The following is an 18233-nucleotide window of genomic DNA, read 5'->3' on the forward strand; positions in this document are numbered from 1 at the left end:
AGTTTTACAGCACTTCATTATTTTAGTACTTTTTACACCAAAAAAATTTGCCCACTCGGCTAAAATTAAATTGTTTAAAAAAATGTGTTGCAATGGCAGAAAAAATGTATGTCTGCAAACTGTAGGTACAGAGGGTACTTATAATTTTTTTTAAAAAAAAGGGGTTACTTTATAAATAAAAGCTGAGAAACACTGCTCAAGACAGTGCTTGGTCCTGCTGTGAGAGCAGGGGACTGGACTTGATGACCTCTCGAGGTCCCTTCCAGTTCTAGTCTTCTATGATTCATTAGGAAACACTAGCACCCCTGTGCTTTGTAGCAGCAACCTGAAATGTGACAGGGGATGTTCCCTGGTGTCAGGTATGTGCCCTTTGCCAGAATCTACACCAGCCACAAGCAACACAAGCCCTCCCCTTTTAGTCCATGGAAGCTCTGCTCTCTCTCCGCAAGTAAGTGACATCACCTAGCTCTTCCGAGCTTCCAGTGCCTGCTTACATTGGACTTTTCCAGTGATGCCAGATCAGCTGTTCCCAAAGCAACAGCCTATCTCAGAACACAGCTCCATTTGCACCCAGCACATGGCTTTGTTATAGTGCAGACAGGTTCATTGAGCAAAGTTCAGCCATGCTAGTGACAGTGAGCGGAAAGAATGGAAACAAAAACTTCCATTCAAACCAAAACGGGAGCACCTATTGCAGAATCTACTCTGAACAAACAAGGTGCTGCATACCGTAAAACCTCTCTCATAGTGTCTCCAGCCACAGTGGCTGAGCACTTCCTTTTGTAAGACCATGCCCACTTGTGTCACTAGATAAAGGGTGTCAGTGTGGGTGATTTTAGGGCCCCTAGATATATCAGACCAGTTCTTTGTTCTTCAACTTTAAAGTGAGTTCCCTCTCCAGCTGCTTGACCCTTCCTGTTAATTACTTCTCTTGAAGTCCACCTTCTTCTCGCTAGCATCTGACTTAGGATGCTAATAGACTCCCAGTGTAAGATACACAATGATCTACCAGGGAGAAAAGTGCCTTCCACTTCCTGTCTGGCATATGACCTTGGGAGACCTGCCTTTAACTACCTTAAGACCAGAACTTCTCGTAGATGTACGCATCTCCTCACACATGATCTGCACACACACACACACACACACACACACACACACACACACACACACACTTCACAAAAATGATGATGATACCCGTAACACACTTTCAGTAGAGACCTTATGTAACACTCTTTGGTGGATTAGTATGTACACACCAGATCCAGGGGAGCCCTGTAACCATTATGCACCCCATTGCCATCGAGATCCTGGGGTTACAGGGGGTTAGGAGCAGGAGCACAGGAACAGGTAGAGAGGAGGGCAGAAGATGGGGTGAAGGATAGGAGGGAGAGAGGCAGGAGCCAGAGGTGGGGACAGATAGAAGCAAAGCCAGGAGGTAAGGGCTGGAGCATGGTTTAGGGGAAGAAGTAGAGGAAGGAGTCTGAAAGCAGGAGCTTGGTGATGGGGCTAGGAAAAGGGGGCAGGAGGAATGGGTGGGAGACAGGGAGGAAAGCAGCTGTGGGGTGGAGACAGACTCAGGGGCTGAGAGAGATAATGGGTGCAGCAGAATAGCAGGGTGTTCAGGGTAGAAGAGTCTGTACTCCCCTCCAGATCCTGCTGTTAGCAAATTGCTGTGAAAATCACTGACAAAGTGTTTGACCCAATCTTCCCGTTAGTGGTAGATTTAGATACAAGCTAACAGCCTACTCTACTATCAGTCACATTGCTGGCTCAAGTGGTCAGGATTGTGGTGTGGATCTCAAAATCCAAACCTCTACTGATGGCAGGTATGCAGGGGTGGCCCGTCCATATAGGCAAACTAGGCAGTCGCCTAGGGTGTCAAGTTAAATGGGGTTCTGTGAGGGGGTCACTCACCACCATAGCAGGGGTCCGTCACCTGTCCCCGGAATCAGTCCATTCCGCCCACACGGGGCCTCCGCTCACGTGGGGTTTCCCCTCTGGAATCCTCCGGTCACATCGTTCTCTTCGCCACACTGCCCTCCGGCAGTGCCCAAGTCACTCACTCTGAGCCCCCCTTCCGGGGGTTGGTGTCTCTCCAGCTGGCCTTACTTCAGGCCTAGCCGGCTGGCAGTTTGTCTGTCCAAGTGCCCCTGGCCCAGCCTTGACTCTCTAGCCCTACCCTAGCTCCAGGGAGCGTCCTGCTCCTTTGGCTGCCAGGCCCACACTCCCTTCTCTGAAGCAGCCCTCCCCTTTTATGGCTCCCAGCTGGGCCTTAATTGGCCAATGCCGCCCAGCTGGGCTGAACTCCCCGGGCCTGCTCCAGGCTGGGGTTTGACTCTTAAAGGGCCAGTACAGGGCAGCTGCCCTGTTACAGGTGCAATGGGGCACCAAATGGTGGTGCAATATCGGTGAGGGGTTTGGAGGTGGGGGCACCGATTGCATGGTTTGCCTAGGGTGCCAGTTGCTGGCAGCTAGTCTAGGGCTGCTCCTGCAGGTATGTGTACTGTCAACATGGTTCTAGGCTATAGAATCTCCCTGCCCTCATGCCCCGCCCCCATAAGTTTTTTAAAAGCAGCTGAAAGCTGCCCTGGAGAACTGGATTCCATCCATGCCTCTGCCCCAGCCTCCACATGTGATGCTGAGCAAGTCTCTTCAAACTTTTCACAAGTGGCCACTAACAGTATTCTTAGGGCATCTAAATTAGACAGTTAGGGTCTGATTTGCGGATGAGCTCGACACTCGGAGCTGCAGCTGAGATCAATGAGAACTTTATTCAGAACATGTAAAGTGCTATGAAATGCTAAATACTGTGAGAAATCTTGCCCTGAGCATCTCACATTGGGCTCCCCAAATTAATAGACGCTTGACAATTGTGACTTTAATCTTGGATTCAATTCTGCACGTCCAGATGGGGGATAATGCCATCAGACAGCATAAGGACATTGTGAAGAGAAATGTATTAATGTCTTTAAAGAATTAAGATACTATGAGAGCATCAGAGAAAAGTCCATGAGGACACTGGTAATTCTGTATTCAGTGTAAGGTTTAGATGGTGGGCAGTAAACAGTGCATAGGGCTGACAGATGAGGATAAAAGGAAATATCGAATAGCTGTGCATTAAGCAAGCACCATCCATTCTGTGCACTGAAGGAAACAGAGGCTCTGCAGAAAAAAATAGTATGTGATCATGTAATTAAAGTTATGATTATCACCATTCATACAATGAATAAAGATTGCATGGGCAGCCTTAATTTGAGAGTTTCTGAACTTTTGAATGCTTGACATTGCAACGCTAATTTTAATTTAAATTTTTTTTTGCGAGGGTTGTAATTGTATATATATATACGTATACACACACGTAGACAGACACCAATTTTATGAACATTGCTCTTCTGAACGATTGGTTACATGGAACATGTTTGTGTGACTCAAGTTGTCATTCTGCTGCTGAATGTGACTTCAATTCATCAGCCAAAGTTCCAGCATCTGGACATAATTGAACAGATGGATGTGGTGATGAAGAAGAAATGCAGTTCTCTCAAAGAAAAATCAGGCACACAATATACATTTGTTCCCATTGGTTACATACGCTATTTTTGTCTGACTAATAAACATATTCACTGTACCTACTATAATGTTGAGATGTGCCATTTATGAACTCACCAGCCCCCAATTAGTTAATAAGCTAGGGGATATAATGAATATATGTATGTTTATAGATATGTATAAATAAGTGTATATGTATGTGAAATATTTGAGTCCAATCTTCCATAGTCTGGTAACCTGTCGGGACAATTTTGCTGGCACAAACTGAGTGCAAAGTTAGGGCAAAACTCTGTGGGTCTGAGTCTCCTCTCAGATAAATCAGGACTAACACCATAGAAGCTAATAGAGACATTAGTTTTATACCAGCACATAATTGAGACAAAGATCAGGTCCCTTGGATTTACACCTTCCATTTCAGACCCTAATTTCACTGACTTTGCACCCATGTAAGTGACGGCACAGGCCAACCAGGCCTCTTAATCTCCAGATGCTTTGCTAAACTAGAGCATGGATCTGCACATCTGAAGTTAATGGGAGAGATCCTGAGCTCTCATACCTTGGCAAAGTGTCCTCCACGTTCCTGGAGTTATGTCAACCTGTCTGCCGGGATGTGTTGCTCAGTGGGGACACTTAATGGGAGAGGAAAGAGTTCAGAACAGGACTTAACTTGTTGGCTAAATTTTATTTTTCTTTTAAACAAATTAAAGAACTACAGCATTCTAACATTATATTTTTATATGGTCCATGCATGGCATGTAAACCCTTTCTTTACATGTATCACTACTTTTTCAGGACCTGATTCATCAAATCATCCTTACTCAGACAAGCAGTCAAGCACTGGCTTAAGTGCATTACTGAATTGGGATGGATTTAATCACATGCTTCGGTACTTTGCAGCATTGGGGTCTAAGAAGGCCAGCCTCAAAATGGCAAACAAGATGATTCTAGGGTGCTATCTGTTGAATTATTAATTTAGTACATTTATTAATTTTCTATCAGAGATCTTGTGTACACAACATAAAATTCAACTAGCCCTCTTTGCAACTTAATCTCCTCAGTAATGAAAGTCCTTCCATGACTGATTTGCACTAATTCATTTCATACCCAGTGAAATATTAAAAATAAAGATTATGCTGAACATAATTGGGTTTGATCATTAAAGTCAGTGAATGTCTTTTTACTGACTTGATGGGTTTGGATCATTCTCAAGAGATGGGAGGAATGAAAGTTTATTTGATTCCTATAAACCATCCAGTAGTAGAACAGCTAGCTTTTCATGTAAACATTCCACTGGCCTTTCTGCATCCTCTTTGCTAAAAGATTTGAACTATGATGGAAAGCTTGAAATAGAGCTGGTCAGAAAATGGAATTGCCATTTTGCAGGAAATTGCCTTGATTTCAAATTAATTTGCTTTAGGAATCAGAATTAAAACTCAAAAGTTTGAAATTTTCTGTGAAACAGAATCCCCCCAAATGTTGACATGCACATTTGTTCTGATAATATCAGAACATAACCTAATATAAAATATGGGATATTATGTGCACATATAGTAAAATATTAGATATAACATAAAAGTTAAAAATATGGTAAAGTCAAGGCAAAACACATTTACCTTACCAAAATGATTTAAGATGATTGAAATGAAATGACAGACAAAATCCCTCATTTTGTCCTTCTTTCATCGAAAATTTCATTGAAAATTGACATTCTTGCAAATGTTTCCATTTATATGAAACGGCATTTGTTGCTAGAAAACTGTTCGATTACAGTCCCCCCCAACTAGTTATAAGTGGAGCTGTCTTGGGTTGGATAGCATTGAGTAAGCTGAAGAGAGATTTCCAAATTTTTCCTCTGCCCAAGCTTGGTCACTGACCAGGGATACTAGAAGGAATGGGATGGGACTGAGCAATGGAAAATGTACATTGTGCTTCCGTTCTAGCCATTTTGTCACACTGAGGCAATGCAAGGGCAGGGAATCAGCTAGCTAGCTGAGAATTCCTGGCATTGGGGAGTTCTCCCCTGGGATGGTGTAACATAGGTAGGTGCCACAGCCTCTCCCTCCCAACCCTCTGTTACCTAAAAAGACAAAGAGAAACAGACAAAGGACAAAGCGAAAGCTAAAGAATGTGTAGCCCATTTCTAAGAAACACAGATACCCACTTACCTGCTTTTCCCACAGTGGATTGGGCCCCAGCGTAATATGAAATAAAGAGGAAACAGGTAAGTAAGGTGGAAACAAGGATGTGAGGGATACGATACAATAAAAGGACTGGGTGAAAAACACATGCAACGATCAATAGCTCCCATAATAGCCAGTTAAGTAACAAGAGTAAAAACAGTGAGACCCCGCAGGGCTCGAAACCCCGGCCCTGCTCTCTCCCTCCCTTGGCCAGCACCCTATAAAGAATGGCGTTTCCTACTTGTATCTGGGTGCAGGATTGGTGCGCGCTGGCGATGCTCAGGACTGCGATGGTCGGGTACAGGGAGCCGAGGAGGCCAACGGAGAGAAGCCGCGCGAAGAGGGAGCGGCAGGCTGAGGTGAGTCTTCAGGAGTTGTCACTGAGTTATCCGTTGACCTAGAACTGTGGCTGGTGCTTTGGCCGGAGGGAATTGCTTGTGCGCGTACTGGCGAGCCAGGATGGGGAACAGGCGCTGGCTGTGGCTGGTTTGGGGAGCCTTGTGCGGTGGGGGAGACCCCCGGGCATGGGCTGTGCTTAGGCCTGTCTCTCAGCAGTTTGCCCTGAGCTGACGCTCTCAGCGGTGCCCCTCCAAGGCCCCCTGCATCCCAGAGGCCTTTTGCAGCCATTTTGGCGGGAAACCTGGAACGTTCCATTCTGTCACTCTGAGGTAAACGGAACCTCCGTGCGGCTGGAGGGGAGCCAGTGGGATGCTCCGGGCCTCAAAGGCGGGAAAATCCAGTCCCAACCGGTTTGAAGTCAGAGTTTTATGTAAACAACAAGATGGAGCCCAGGGTCACATGCTACCACACTCCATTTTGTTTGGCACTTAACTCCGGGATTGTCTCTTTACTGCCTCAGCCCCGCTTTGCAGGCAGGGAAGGAGTGTGTTATGGTTGGCAATGTATGCCATAGGGACCTTAGCCACTTGATGCAAATTGGAGCAGCTCTTTGATTGCTCTACTTTATTATGAGGGGCTGCTTTTAGAGCAAAACCAAAAACTCACAGGACTGGATGAGAGCTTGCAAGGTCATCCAGTCCAGATGCTTCCTCTCAGAGAAGGACTAAGCATTATCTAGACCATCCCTGACAAGTGTGTGCTTAACCTGCTCTTAAAAATCTTCAAAGATGGAGATTCCACAACATCCCTAGACAATTTATTTCAGTGCCTAACTCTTACAGGAGGTCTGAGATAGGTCTCTGCCTTGAGGCTCTTCACGTGGGTCTACTAGGCCCTGATTGATTGCTCCTCACGTCCCCTCTCCTATTATCTGCTTTTCATTCAAGTCTCACTAGCCTCTGTGATCACTGCATTTCCCAATTCCACAGCATCCTGGGTCCCAGCAGCCTCTGGTGAACACCTCTTCCTGGAGTCTCTGCCTACACTACGCTGTCCAAGGTACACTCCTAAAGCTCCAGGCAGCTACTAGCTACGGTTTGAACTGAGAACCAAGGATGAAATCTGGAGCAGGGTGGGCTTGGATCCTCCCCATTTGCCACTGTGGATATGATAGGACTGTTGACTGCAGTCACAACCAGATTAGGGGCTACATTCTCCCCTCATCAGAATAGGGGATCACAGAGAATGACGTGGCTGCAAGGCTAAGCCATGAAGAGGACGCATGCAGAGGGCCTACAAGCAGACTGCACAGATGAAGTGACAGGGCGTAAGACCCTGGATGAGGGCGATAGTCCTGAGCTAATACCCAGAGTGTCCCGGAGGAGGCACTGTAAGTGCTGTGCTCCATACAGTTACACAACCTTTTATTGGACTAGCTACTGCAGACTCCAAAGTGAGATCAGGGACCCATTTATGGTGTACGAAGAGTGCTGTTTTTAGGGATGGATCAGAAGAGCAGTCGTCCAGGGTGCCATCTTCAGTGGGAGGTGGGAGGGGAATATGATATTGCTGAGTCACTCAGCTTCTCTTTTAAAAAGATGCATTGAATGCAAATAGAGAAATAAAGATTGTGGAAGCAACATGACATCCACTAGCAGGAGACATAATGACTACACTTAGCTCCTACACAGCACTTTCCAGCCACAAAAAGTGCTTTACAAAGGAGGTAGGTGTAATTAACCTCCCTTTACTGATGGGGAAACTGAGGAAGAGAGGAGCCACAATTTACTCAGGGTCACACAGCAGCAGAATCAAGAGTAGAACCTGTTCTGACTCCCTGTAGGAGGGGACAAGGCTCACTAGGCCTACTTCCAGGTCTCACTATTTATCCTCTGAACTCCCGCAGTAACTGAATTTGGGGGAATTCTCTGAGGGCAATTGCACCGGGCAGAGACTGGTTCTTCCTCCCTTCCTCTTGTGAGGGAGGAGAGTCTAGCTGGAACAGGGGTCAGCATCAGCCTCTGGATAGAACTTTATGGGCTCTGTCTCTCAATGTCTATTGCACCTGGATGGAGTTTACCTCCTGCCCTCCCCTTCTTAGGGTGTGTAGCTTGGCTGTCAGCTGGGTGACTCTGGAAGCGCTGTGCCCCACAGCTGTGTCCTCAGCTAGCCTGCCTCTGTTAGTAGCAGCCTCTGCACGAAGCAGTCTTCTGCCTGGTCACCAGCCCTGCCTGTGGTAACTTTCCCCTTTCAGGCCCCTTCTTCTCCTGGCAGAGCAAGCCTTGCTGGTGCACCTGTTAACACAGCACAGACCCAGGGGAGCTAGCTAGCCCCCTCCACGCCAGTGAAAAGGCTTTCCCCTTCATACTCCCTAAGTTGGTGCCCTACCCACTGCACCTTAGGATTGTGGGGTTCAGTGAGACCTGAATGAGAACCCAGCTACATCTGCACCAAGAAGAATTCTGGAAACTGTTCCGGGTCAGCTCCTCCCCATTGCTGGTGGCCGATGTTGTTTCCACTTCTTTTATCCTTGACTGAGAATAAGCAAGACACCAGGAGCCCCAAGCTGAAATCATGGCCCCTCATGTGGCGCTGTACAAAGGGAACCAGAAGCAGGTGCCTGCCCCTAAAGATGCTCTGAGTTAAGGGTACAGCAATAGGCGGGACAAGATCAGGTGCTGGAAGTGCTAGTTTCCTGGGAGCAGTGACTCCAGGTGCAGGTTTAAATTGTGTCACTCATGCCTCACACTCATGGAGTGTCAGGCCAAAGGGGACACCAGCTCCTCTTGTGTAACCACCTGTGTATCACAAGCCACAATAACCCCCTGCACTCCCCCTCTCCCCTGAAATTCAACAACTGGGCTTAGAGCAGGCATCTAGACTAGCATGGGTCATAGTGACGGAAAGCAACTCAGTTCCAAGCAAGCTACTGATGGGACCTTGATGGAAAGGCAGGACGGAAAGGCCCGCACCTAATTTGGATTGGGAATTTCAAGGCGGAACGAAAAGGGGGTTGTCTTACAAGAACTACAGTGCTACACCGGTTCTCCGCTTGTGGGCTGCAAGGGGGCAGGGCTCCTCAGCCGGGACTCCCCTGTCAGCGTGCTGTAGTAGACTCGCCATTGAGGTGCTGCTTTGTACCAGGGAAAGCGAAGGTTATAAGGAGACAGCGCCGTGGAGCAGGAGGCAGAGGGGCAGCGCGCAGCCCAGACCGGATCCTAAGCCTCCCGGTGAGTTAGAGGAGTGTGCGCGCCCCAGCAACGCTCAGCGCAGACCCTGGGGTCCCCAGCAGCGCTCCGGATTAACTTCCCCGCTCCCAGCGGAGTCACTCCAGGTTCACACCGAAAGCAGAACCTGCAAGGGCGGGCGGGCATCGCTGCAGCCGAGCCGGGCAGCACGCTCGGGGGGGCAGCGGCCGGGGAAACCTTCTGCTTTATTTCGGCGCAGTCCGACCCCCCTCCCCTCTCTCCAGCGCCTCTGACCTTGAGGGGAGACGCGCCCGGTGCGCATGGAGGAGTTTGTGCCGCTGTCCCAGCCGCCTCGCCCGCGGAGTCCCCCTGCCCGGGGCTGCGGGCGGAGACCCGTCCCGCGGCCCCGCTCCCACTGCGGGAGGGGGGCACAAAGGGCTGGCAGGAGGAAGCGAGGCGTGACCCCCCCCACACACACACATCTCGACCGGACCCGGCTCCCCAGGATCGGAGCCCAGCGGGCGGCTCCCCGTTCACCTGCAGCCGCTGGGGGGGGGGGGCTTCTCTTCGTGCAATAGGCTTGGCAGCCCCCCCGCCAGTCCCCACCCGGGGGGGGGGGCTGCTGCAGGCCCGGCCTCCCGCGGAGCCCAGGGGGTCCCCCCGCCGCTGCCGGGGTGCGGGTTTGGGGGGGGCTGCCGCAGCGCCCCCCCCCCCCGCAGCCCGCCCTCCCGCAATGCCCCCCCTGCCGGCGGCGGGCGGGGGCGAGGCTGGCAGAGCCGCCCTCGCAGCGCAGGGGAGGAGGAGCAGCTCGGCGGCGGGAAGGAGGGCCGGGGCCGGGGGGATGGTCCGGAAATCCCGTGATAAAAAGCGGCGGCGGGGCGAGCGGGGCGCTCTCGGCTCGGCTCGGCACGCGGCTCGCACCCGGCTCCGCGGCGGCCGCCCCATGGACCCGGCCGGCGGCAGCTGCTAGGGCGGGCGCCGCGCTCCCGAGCGCCAGGTACGTCCGGCCCCGCGGCTCGCCGGGGGGGGCCGGGGCCTTGCGCCCGGCCTGGCTGCGGGGCAGGGCGCCCCCCGGCAGAAGTTTGGCCCGGGGGGGGGGGGGCTGCGTGTGCCGGGCGCGGAGCCGGGCCCCCTCCCCGCGCTGCCCGGGCCGGAGCGCGTCCCCCCGCAGCCGCCTCCTTCCCCTTGCCGGGCAGGCGGGTGGGGCCGGGGGCCGCGCAGGGACCCCCCCCCCCGGGGCTGCCGCTTCCCCCAGCCCCCCCGCGCGATCCGCCCCCCTTCGCCTGCTGCCGCGCCGGCGCCTGGCCTCGCCCCGCGCCCGGGGGAGGCCCCAGGGGGGCAGGGGGACCCCCCACTGCCCTCGCGGCGCCGGGCTCGGGCGTGGGCACCGGCCGGCAGCGACAGGCGCCCTTGGAGCCGCCGCGGCCACGCCGGAGCCGGTTCACCTTCAAACGTCCCCGCTGCTCTTCCCGGCCCGGGCTGCCGCCTTCCGGCCGAGCCTCCCGGGCCGCCAAAGTTGTGGAGCCCGGGCGCGGGGCTGCGGCGAGCCGCAGCGAAACCAGCCCCGGGGGAGGAGCGCGGGCGGGGGCGCTGTCCTGGGCATGGCCGTGTGCCCTTGCCTAAGGGCTCCCGCGCTGGCACTGCCGCCTGCTCCTGGGAGGGGGACACACACACACACACACACACACACTCCCTCCCCTTCTCACACACACACGGACACACACACACGAGGGACACACACACACACGCTCTGTCACACACACTCACGGACACACACACACACTCACGGACACACACACACACACGCTCTGTCACACACACACGAGGGACACACACACACTCTGTCTCTCTCTCTCTCTCTCCTCCACACACACACACGAGGGACACACACTGTGTCACACACACACACACACTTTCCCCTTCACACACTCACGGACACACACACACACGCTCTGTCACACACTCACGGACACACACACACACGCTCTGTCACACACTCACGGACACACACACACACGCTCTGTCACACACACACACTCTGTCACACTCTCTCTTTCTCCTCCACACACACACACGAGGGACACACACACGAGGGACACACACACACTCTCTGTCACTCTCTCTCTTTCTCCTCCACACACACACGAGACCAGACTGCGCAATTGGGACGGACACGCGGCGCTGCCAAGTCACTCGCCCTGTCCTACCAGCGAGCTTTCCTAGCAGGGCTCCTAGCAGCTGCGCGGGGGGAGCGCAGAGCCCAGGCGGTCGCGCCCCCAGAGAAGGGCAGTGTGTGTGTTTGTGTGTGTGTGGGGGGGTGCTCTCTGTCCTATACACCGACCTCTGCTTTGTCTTGCTGGGGGGGCTTCATCTCAGGCTGCGGTCCGAGGACTCCTTTCCGCTCAGCTTGCATGTGAGAGCAGCCCAAGCGAGGAGGAATCTAAAGCCATCCCATCACCATGGACTTTGTTATGAAACAAGCGTTAGGAGGTAAGTGGGGTTTGGGCGGCTGATGCGTCCCCCTTCCTTCCTCCCAAGGGCACGGCCCCCTCTCCGCAGCGCATCCCGCTCCCCGGAGTAACCCTTTGCCTTGGACAGCCCACTGCAAAGCCGTTCGGGACGCCCCACGCAGTGCCTCTGGCACTCGGGCATTGCATTGCTCCGGCTCCCCTCCTCTGGCGGTGCAGTGCACTTGGAGGCACTAGATAAAGGTCTTTCCAGGGGAGCCAGCATGCTGGCGCTAATAGCCGTGGCTGCATATGTTTGCTGAATTGGATAGCCGGGAGGGGGCAGCACCATGGACAGCAGCTACCTAGGACTGATTACAAGCCCATTGAAGTCAAATGGGAGACTTTCAATTGATTTCCATGGGCCTTGGGTCAGGGCCTAGATATTTGTCACCTCGGGGCCCCAAGAAGACTGACAAACTTCCCTGGCTAGCAGCTGGTCACCCCCACAAAGCAGCCATTGCATGTGCCACTGCTCTGATGTTGGCTGTCTGGGGGGGAACAGCTCATAGCGGAGATGTGGTTGTGCTAGTCCAGAGTGCTAGTTATAAACAAACAAGCAAAACCCCTGCCAATGGTGGGCAGATCTAGCCAGGGGAAGGCCAAATAAGTGCTAAAATCTTAGGTGGACGAGATCACCCTAAATTCTATTAGAGATACAAAACTTTGTGCAAACTCTGACCAAGCCAGATGATGGTGCATATGTTTTATGCAGTCCTTCAGAGTAGTTGGCTTTTTAGAATGGCTACCACAGGCAGATTTCATTATATCAGTTAAGTATTATTTTCCCGGATTGCTTCTGCTGCCCATTTTAATGCATTTCTTATTGCTGATGACAACCCTTTTCCACCTGGACGCTGAACAAAATGAAATGAAAGAAAAACAAAAGAAAAATATTTTGTAACAGAATTCTCTCTTGCTGGTCCAGTGACCCATTCTAACCCAGCCTTTAGCAGGATCATTACAATTCACACATTCTATAATACAGAATGTATTTTAGGTATGTGAGATGGTTAGGTCTAAATAGGAGTCCGGGGCACAATTCTGATTATATCTGTCATACTATATTTTTCCTTTGGACAAACTGCACTGTCATTGTAATATTGAGTTTCATACTGTGTTATTGAATTAATTTGCTGCATTTTAAACACATTGTAAGGATACTTACCACCAGAGCCACTGTTCGTTTCTTATGGTTTCCTTTATTTAAGAGAAAAAAGGAGTTTTCATGTTTTAATGTGAAATAAATTAGCAGTTGTAAATTGCCAAAAAAAAATTATCAATCAGTAAGAAAGCATAAGTCTGCACTGAGATGTTGAGGATAAAAGGGTCTAATTTTAATTCTTCTGAGTTGTACAGCATTATTGGAGAGAATATATCTGAACTCGTAATTGACACCACAGATTCATAATGTGTTGTCACATTTAATTAAATTTAGTGCACATTTTAAAGGGGAAATAATTTAATTGAGGGCAGATTCCGCTATCCTTCCTCAAACTTGCACCACGAGCAATCCCATTGAAATTAATTTCAGCACTCAGAGTGGAGTACTACTTATTGCATGTAGGTATGGGATACTCAGACCTAAGGGGCTACTTATGTAGTCAGGTATTGCTTATTCTGATCAAATATGTCAGAATCTGGCCTTTGCTGGAAAAAATAGACACCAAAAGACCTGCAATGTCATATGCAGTGGAACTGTAATTAAGAAATAACAATTGCGGTGCAGACCATCTCCCGTGGATTAATAACTTGCTCGGAGTAGTTGAAGGTCCATGACATAGCTGAGGATCACTGATACTAACCAGGCATCCTAACCATGAGGGTAGGGGGCTGGACTCGATGACCTCTCGAGGTCCCTTCCAGTCCTAGTATTCTATGATTCTATGATTCAGTCTCATCAAAACAGCATGTGGCAATGCCAATATTTGCCTTATAACAGGAGCATTAGAAAAAAGTAGTTTGAAAAACCATTTTTCCCTTTGTTTTTGCATTTTTGACACATGAAGCACATGCTGCAACTGGCTTCACTGGCAAATCGCTTTGCATTTCCCAGGCATTGACAACATAGACTCGCTCACCATGTGTCTAGATTTTTTCCTCATTTGTCTAAAAAAGAGAAGTAGTTGCAGCATTGTTGAAAAATCATTAAATGTTAATTAATGAGAGAGAAGTGCCACAGCCAACATCATTAACAGCTTTCAGTTTTTGCAAGCTGAATTGCCGCAGATACATAAAACCACAAGTAAAAATCATTCAGCCAGCTGTTTCAATATAACATTGTCTACACTGAAGAGCACTGACATGTGCATTATGCCAAAACAGCTGGCAGAGTGTTTTTAATTTGCATGTGTTTTTATTAATTTTCATAAAGAATCAAGCAATAAAAGTAAACGGTTTACTTTATAGACTGTATGTTGCCAAATACAATGCATTTCATAGGCTAGCCAATGAAATTCTGCAGTTATGCAACTTGTCAAAACTGCAGGATCAGAGATCACAAAATCAGACAATATTACATAGATACCATGCTAGATTGAGAGTAACAATAACTGTAAAAATGGACATATCTACATGGCCACAAAAAGGATGGAAGTGACTGGGAGTGGGGGGGAAATGCAGAGATAGCAGGTGGAATGGAAATCTGGGATCTGACGAGCTATCTCAGCATTCCTTATCCAAATGTATCATGAAATGGGGTCCTTATTTTATCATATAATTCTGTATGTCAATAATATTCATTTTTTCCTATGCTAACTCCGAAAGGTCCAGATTGCACCGATCTATTGTGGACAAAAATCTACTCTTCCATTTTTTGTAAAGTCATGCCGTTGATAATCTAGTAACAAAGTGTTTGTGGTGGAATTAATCTCATTTTAGTAAGTACATAAAGTAGTTTATAATGTGGAAGCGTTTTTTTTAAAGTTATTTGTTTCATGTGCTGAAGTCACAATGAGGTGCTTTTCAGGGTCTATTTTCTCCGCATTTTTTAAATATGAGTTGATTTCCTAAATCAGTTGGTGCATTTCAGCGCACAGGTCCTCGTGTCTATAAAAGATTTTATACCACATGTTACATTTTAATATTTTTAATAAAGACCAAACCCTTTTCTTCCATGTGAAGACTCACTGAATCTTACATTTCAAGTCAATGGAAAAACACTCTTTGCAGTTTTCTCTCTCTTCATTGGCTTTTACGGGCAAGTAAACTTGTTTTTGCTAGAGTATCTTGTGTGATATGGTTGCTGAATATTTCATAAGACATGTACTCTAGGAATTATTTTAGGAAAGTTCTTTGGCCTGTCTCACACGGGAGCTGACTAGGTGATTTGATCTTAGAATCAATGAATCTTTCACAAGATCTTTTTGTATAAGTTTGTCTCACTAGCATTCTATTTAATACCGTTTTTACTATAATTGGTTGCACAGTGAAAAATATTCTCAGAAAGAAAGTTACACCCTCCAGATCCAATTCCTCTCACACAGGAGTAGAAATCAGAATTAACACCATTCAAAGCCAATGAAGTTATCCCCCATGCTAGACTGACATCAGACTGGAATCAGGCCCATTTACTGTTACTAGTGTAATATCTTAGACAATAGTAAACTATCCCTCCTGCTGTCTCAATCTGCTTTTTTTTTTTTTTAATCTGGGTAGGGATAACTTCTCCTCACACACAGTTCTCCTGACATTGTGCACTTTCATGTAATTTGGCCCAGAGAGACCCATTACTCACCTCTGTCGTGTAAGTGGCAAGCAATGGAAATTCTGACGCTGTTTGAACTGCACACCTTCATGGGATCATTGCAGTTAAAGAAAGCCAGGAGGAACGGCATTCCTTCAAAGGCTTCTGGAAGCCAACAGGCTGGCACTTCACCAGGCACATCGTTTTCTTCTCCTGAATCCAATAGAAAATACATTTGCAAACTAGAGGCACATAGGGCTGGATTCTGAATCGCCCCCCCCCCTTCCAGCAGTGAAACAAGAGCTTTGCAGAGCCAGGACGGTTACACCAGCTGGAGCTCTGACTCTGAAATCTATGACGTGAGCATGGGTCTGCCGTGGATAGGCGTACGTCTATGAATAGTGATATTGGAGCCAATCATTGCACATCTCCCCCAGGAGATTTTCCAGCGGGAAAAGATGGCATGGCCTTGACCGACTGAAACTTCTAGTAGAAAAGTTAGTGGGGCTTAGGACCTGGTCTTTGAAGTGTTGCATGGTGACATGTCCTTTGGCTCTAATAATATGCTGATAGACAAGTCAGATTTTGGCCCATGTGAATGCAGACATAAGGGATCTTCCTTTACTACCGAATCAGTTCATTCAAAGCAGAGCACTGTTGGCATGTAGTGGATAGCCATGCTTTGCACAACGTTCAGTGCTGGCTGTGCCATTAGTGTGATGATGTTTATGTCCTTGTGAAGGGTATACCTGCACCAGAAATGCTACAGCCCCATTGCAGTGTGGATACTTATTACAACAATGGGAGGTGTTCTTCTCTCACTGCAGTAAATGCACCCCTGCAAGAGGATAGTGCGAGGTCAGCAGAAGACTTCTTCCATTGCCCAAGTGCTGTCTACACTGAGGCAGTAGATTGGCTTAACTGTGTCTCTTAGGGATGTGAATTTTTCACACCCCTGAATGACGTAGTGAATTCACCTAAGTTTTAAGTAGACCAGGTCTCTGACTGTCCCTTGGCATCTGCATGGGCTCTAAATGGGTCTTTTTAGCATGCCCGTTTCCCGCCAGAATGACCTCTTGCTGATTGAGTGCACTGATGTCTACTACAGGCTGTGATAAATACCAGCCAAGCAAAGCTTTGCACAGCAGAGGGATGGAGCTACCTAATATTTCTCTGGTCCTGAGTCAGAGCCCTACCATAGGGCTGCTCCACCTTATCCTGGCTGGGAGAGACCATGTGGATCCCTGGCGTAATTTTTGCAACTCCGCAACTATGTTGTATGGCGATGGGTGACAGAAAGCTGGGAATCCATTTATTAACACAGTTTTCTTGCTACAGTATAGCAACAATATTGCACATGGGACATGGCTTAGCAACAACTGTGGAAAAGGACAATGTTGCTCCCACACCCCTGGCTAGAGCCCCGGCACAGAGGTGAAGAGAGGGACCTGACTAGTCTAGGACCATACACACACACTGCAGTTACTAATTTGTTGGCCACAGCAGTGGTGGCAAGTAGTGAGAGGGCACAGCCAACTGAGAACCAATGACTGCATGAGGCGGACTCGTGAAATGTTGCTGTACTATGTTTAAAACCAGCCCAGCTCCTCAGGGAGGAACTGTGGTCCCCAGAGCCCTGGATGAACACAGTTAAATTGGATGGACATTGGCAAGTGACTTCATCGTGGAAAAAGCTCTGCTCTGTGCCTTACCACAGAGACAATTAAATAGCCCAGATGGGAATCTGGACATGATGTTTTCAGCTGGGATGTTGCATGCACACGCCTCACACCATTCTGCGTGAGCGTGAGGGGAGACAAAACATTTTAAATCTGACCTCACCGACAGGTAGGCTTGGCAGAATTAGTAGATGCTGAGATTTGAAAAGTTAAAGCTTTATGAGTGTTAAAATACAAATTGTGAACACCACAAGTTAAAATATTCAGAGTAAACATCCTTAAATCAAACCTGAATTCTCAAGCAGCATTATTCTTACTTTGTCTGTCAGTTTTGATTATAATCGACTGAAGCATTTTTTTCATTGTTGCTTTTTTTTCATGTATGGTGAAATAGACATTAACTGACATTTACTAATAAAAAATGAATCCTTTCAGCTCTACCTACAGTACTCAAATAACTCAATTTCTCTATCAGTGATATCCTAAGACAAGGCCCTCTGCCAGGTCACTTGGCCTTTAAAAAGAATACACCTGCACTGGAAAAGGTTTTCCTACCCCCGAGTTTAAGATTTCAGTTTGTTTTGTCCTGAATTGGGATGAATCATTACAAATAATAATTCTGCAAACCAATAATCCAAAAGAGAATTGTATTGGGTCAGTCAAACCAGTTTGTTTCGATAATTTAAGTGTATTTCATTTACATTTTACATAGCTATCTTTTAATTTTTTTTTAGTATATACTATCTAAAATTTCAAAAACAAAAAGTCATTATTAAATAGAAAAGAATGAAATGTTTGTTAAAAAATGGCAACAAAAATTGAATATTTTTCCCAACAATATTTTGTATTGGGAGATTCGTCCAAGCTGGCCCTTTTCCATGAGCAGTTTTGATTTTGATTAGTTGGTATTTTCCAAAGAAAAAATGTTTCAATGAAAAATTCCCAACCAGATTCTCCAGGCTGGGCACCTACTACTGCCAATAACCATTTTCACCCTCTTCCTGAAAGAATCAGTGGTCCTATGAAGTGGTTCTACAGTTGATAGGTACTTCTTCTGCTGTTAGGTATATATATATCTTAGTTTCTGTTATTTCCACTCTAATTCATCT

The 18233-nt window shown here is 48.2% G+C and overlaps 1 protein-coding gene across 3 annotated transcripts in view; it reads left to right on the top strand.

Annotated features, from left to right (window-relative positions):
* The first annotated feature begins 9114 nt into the window (after positions 1–9114).
* The window catches only part of CPLX1 (complexin 1), a 137293-nt gene continuing 128174 nt past the window's right edge, over positions 9115–18233 (top strand). Inside the window, exons 1-2 of one of the 3 annotated variants that reach the window (XM_075931283.2) lie at positions 9115–9295; positions 11630–11743. In XM_075931283.2, the coding sequence (XP_075787398.2) occupies positions 11713–11743 (31 nt within the window). In that variant the 5' untranslated portion in view covers positions 9115–9295; positions 11630–11712. Of the gene's footprint in view, positions 9296–10058; positions 10251–11629; positions 11744–18233 lie in introns of those variants that run through there. The other 2 variants (XM_075931282.2, XM_075931284.2) reach the window with 2 other exon arrangements.

This window comes from Pelodiscus sinensis, chromosome 6 (genome assembly GCF_052426305.1).
Source record: "Pelodiscus sinensis isolate ZL-2025 chromosome 6, ASM5242630v1, whole genome shotgun sequence".
Classification (NCBI taxonomy): domain Eukaryota; kingdom Metazoa; phylum Chordata; order Testudines; family Trionychidae; genus Pelodiscus; species Pelodiscus sinensis.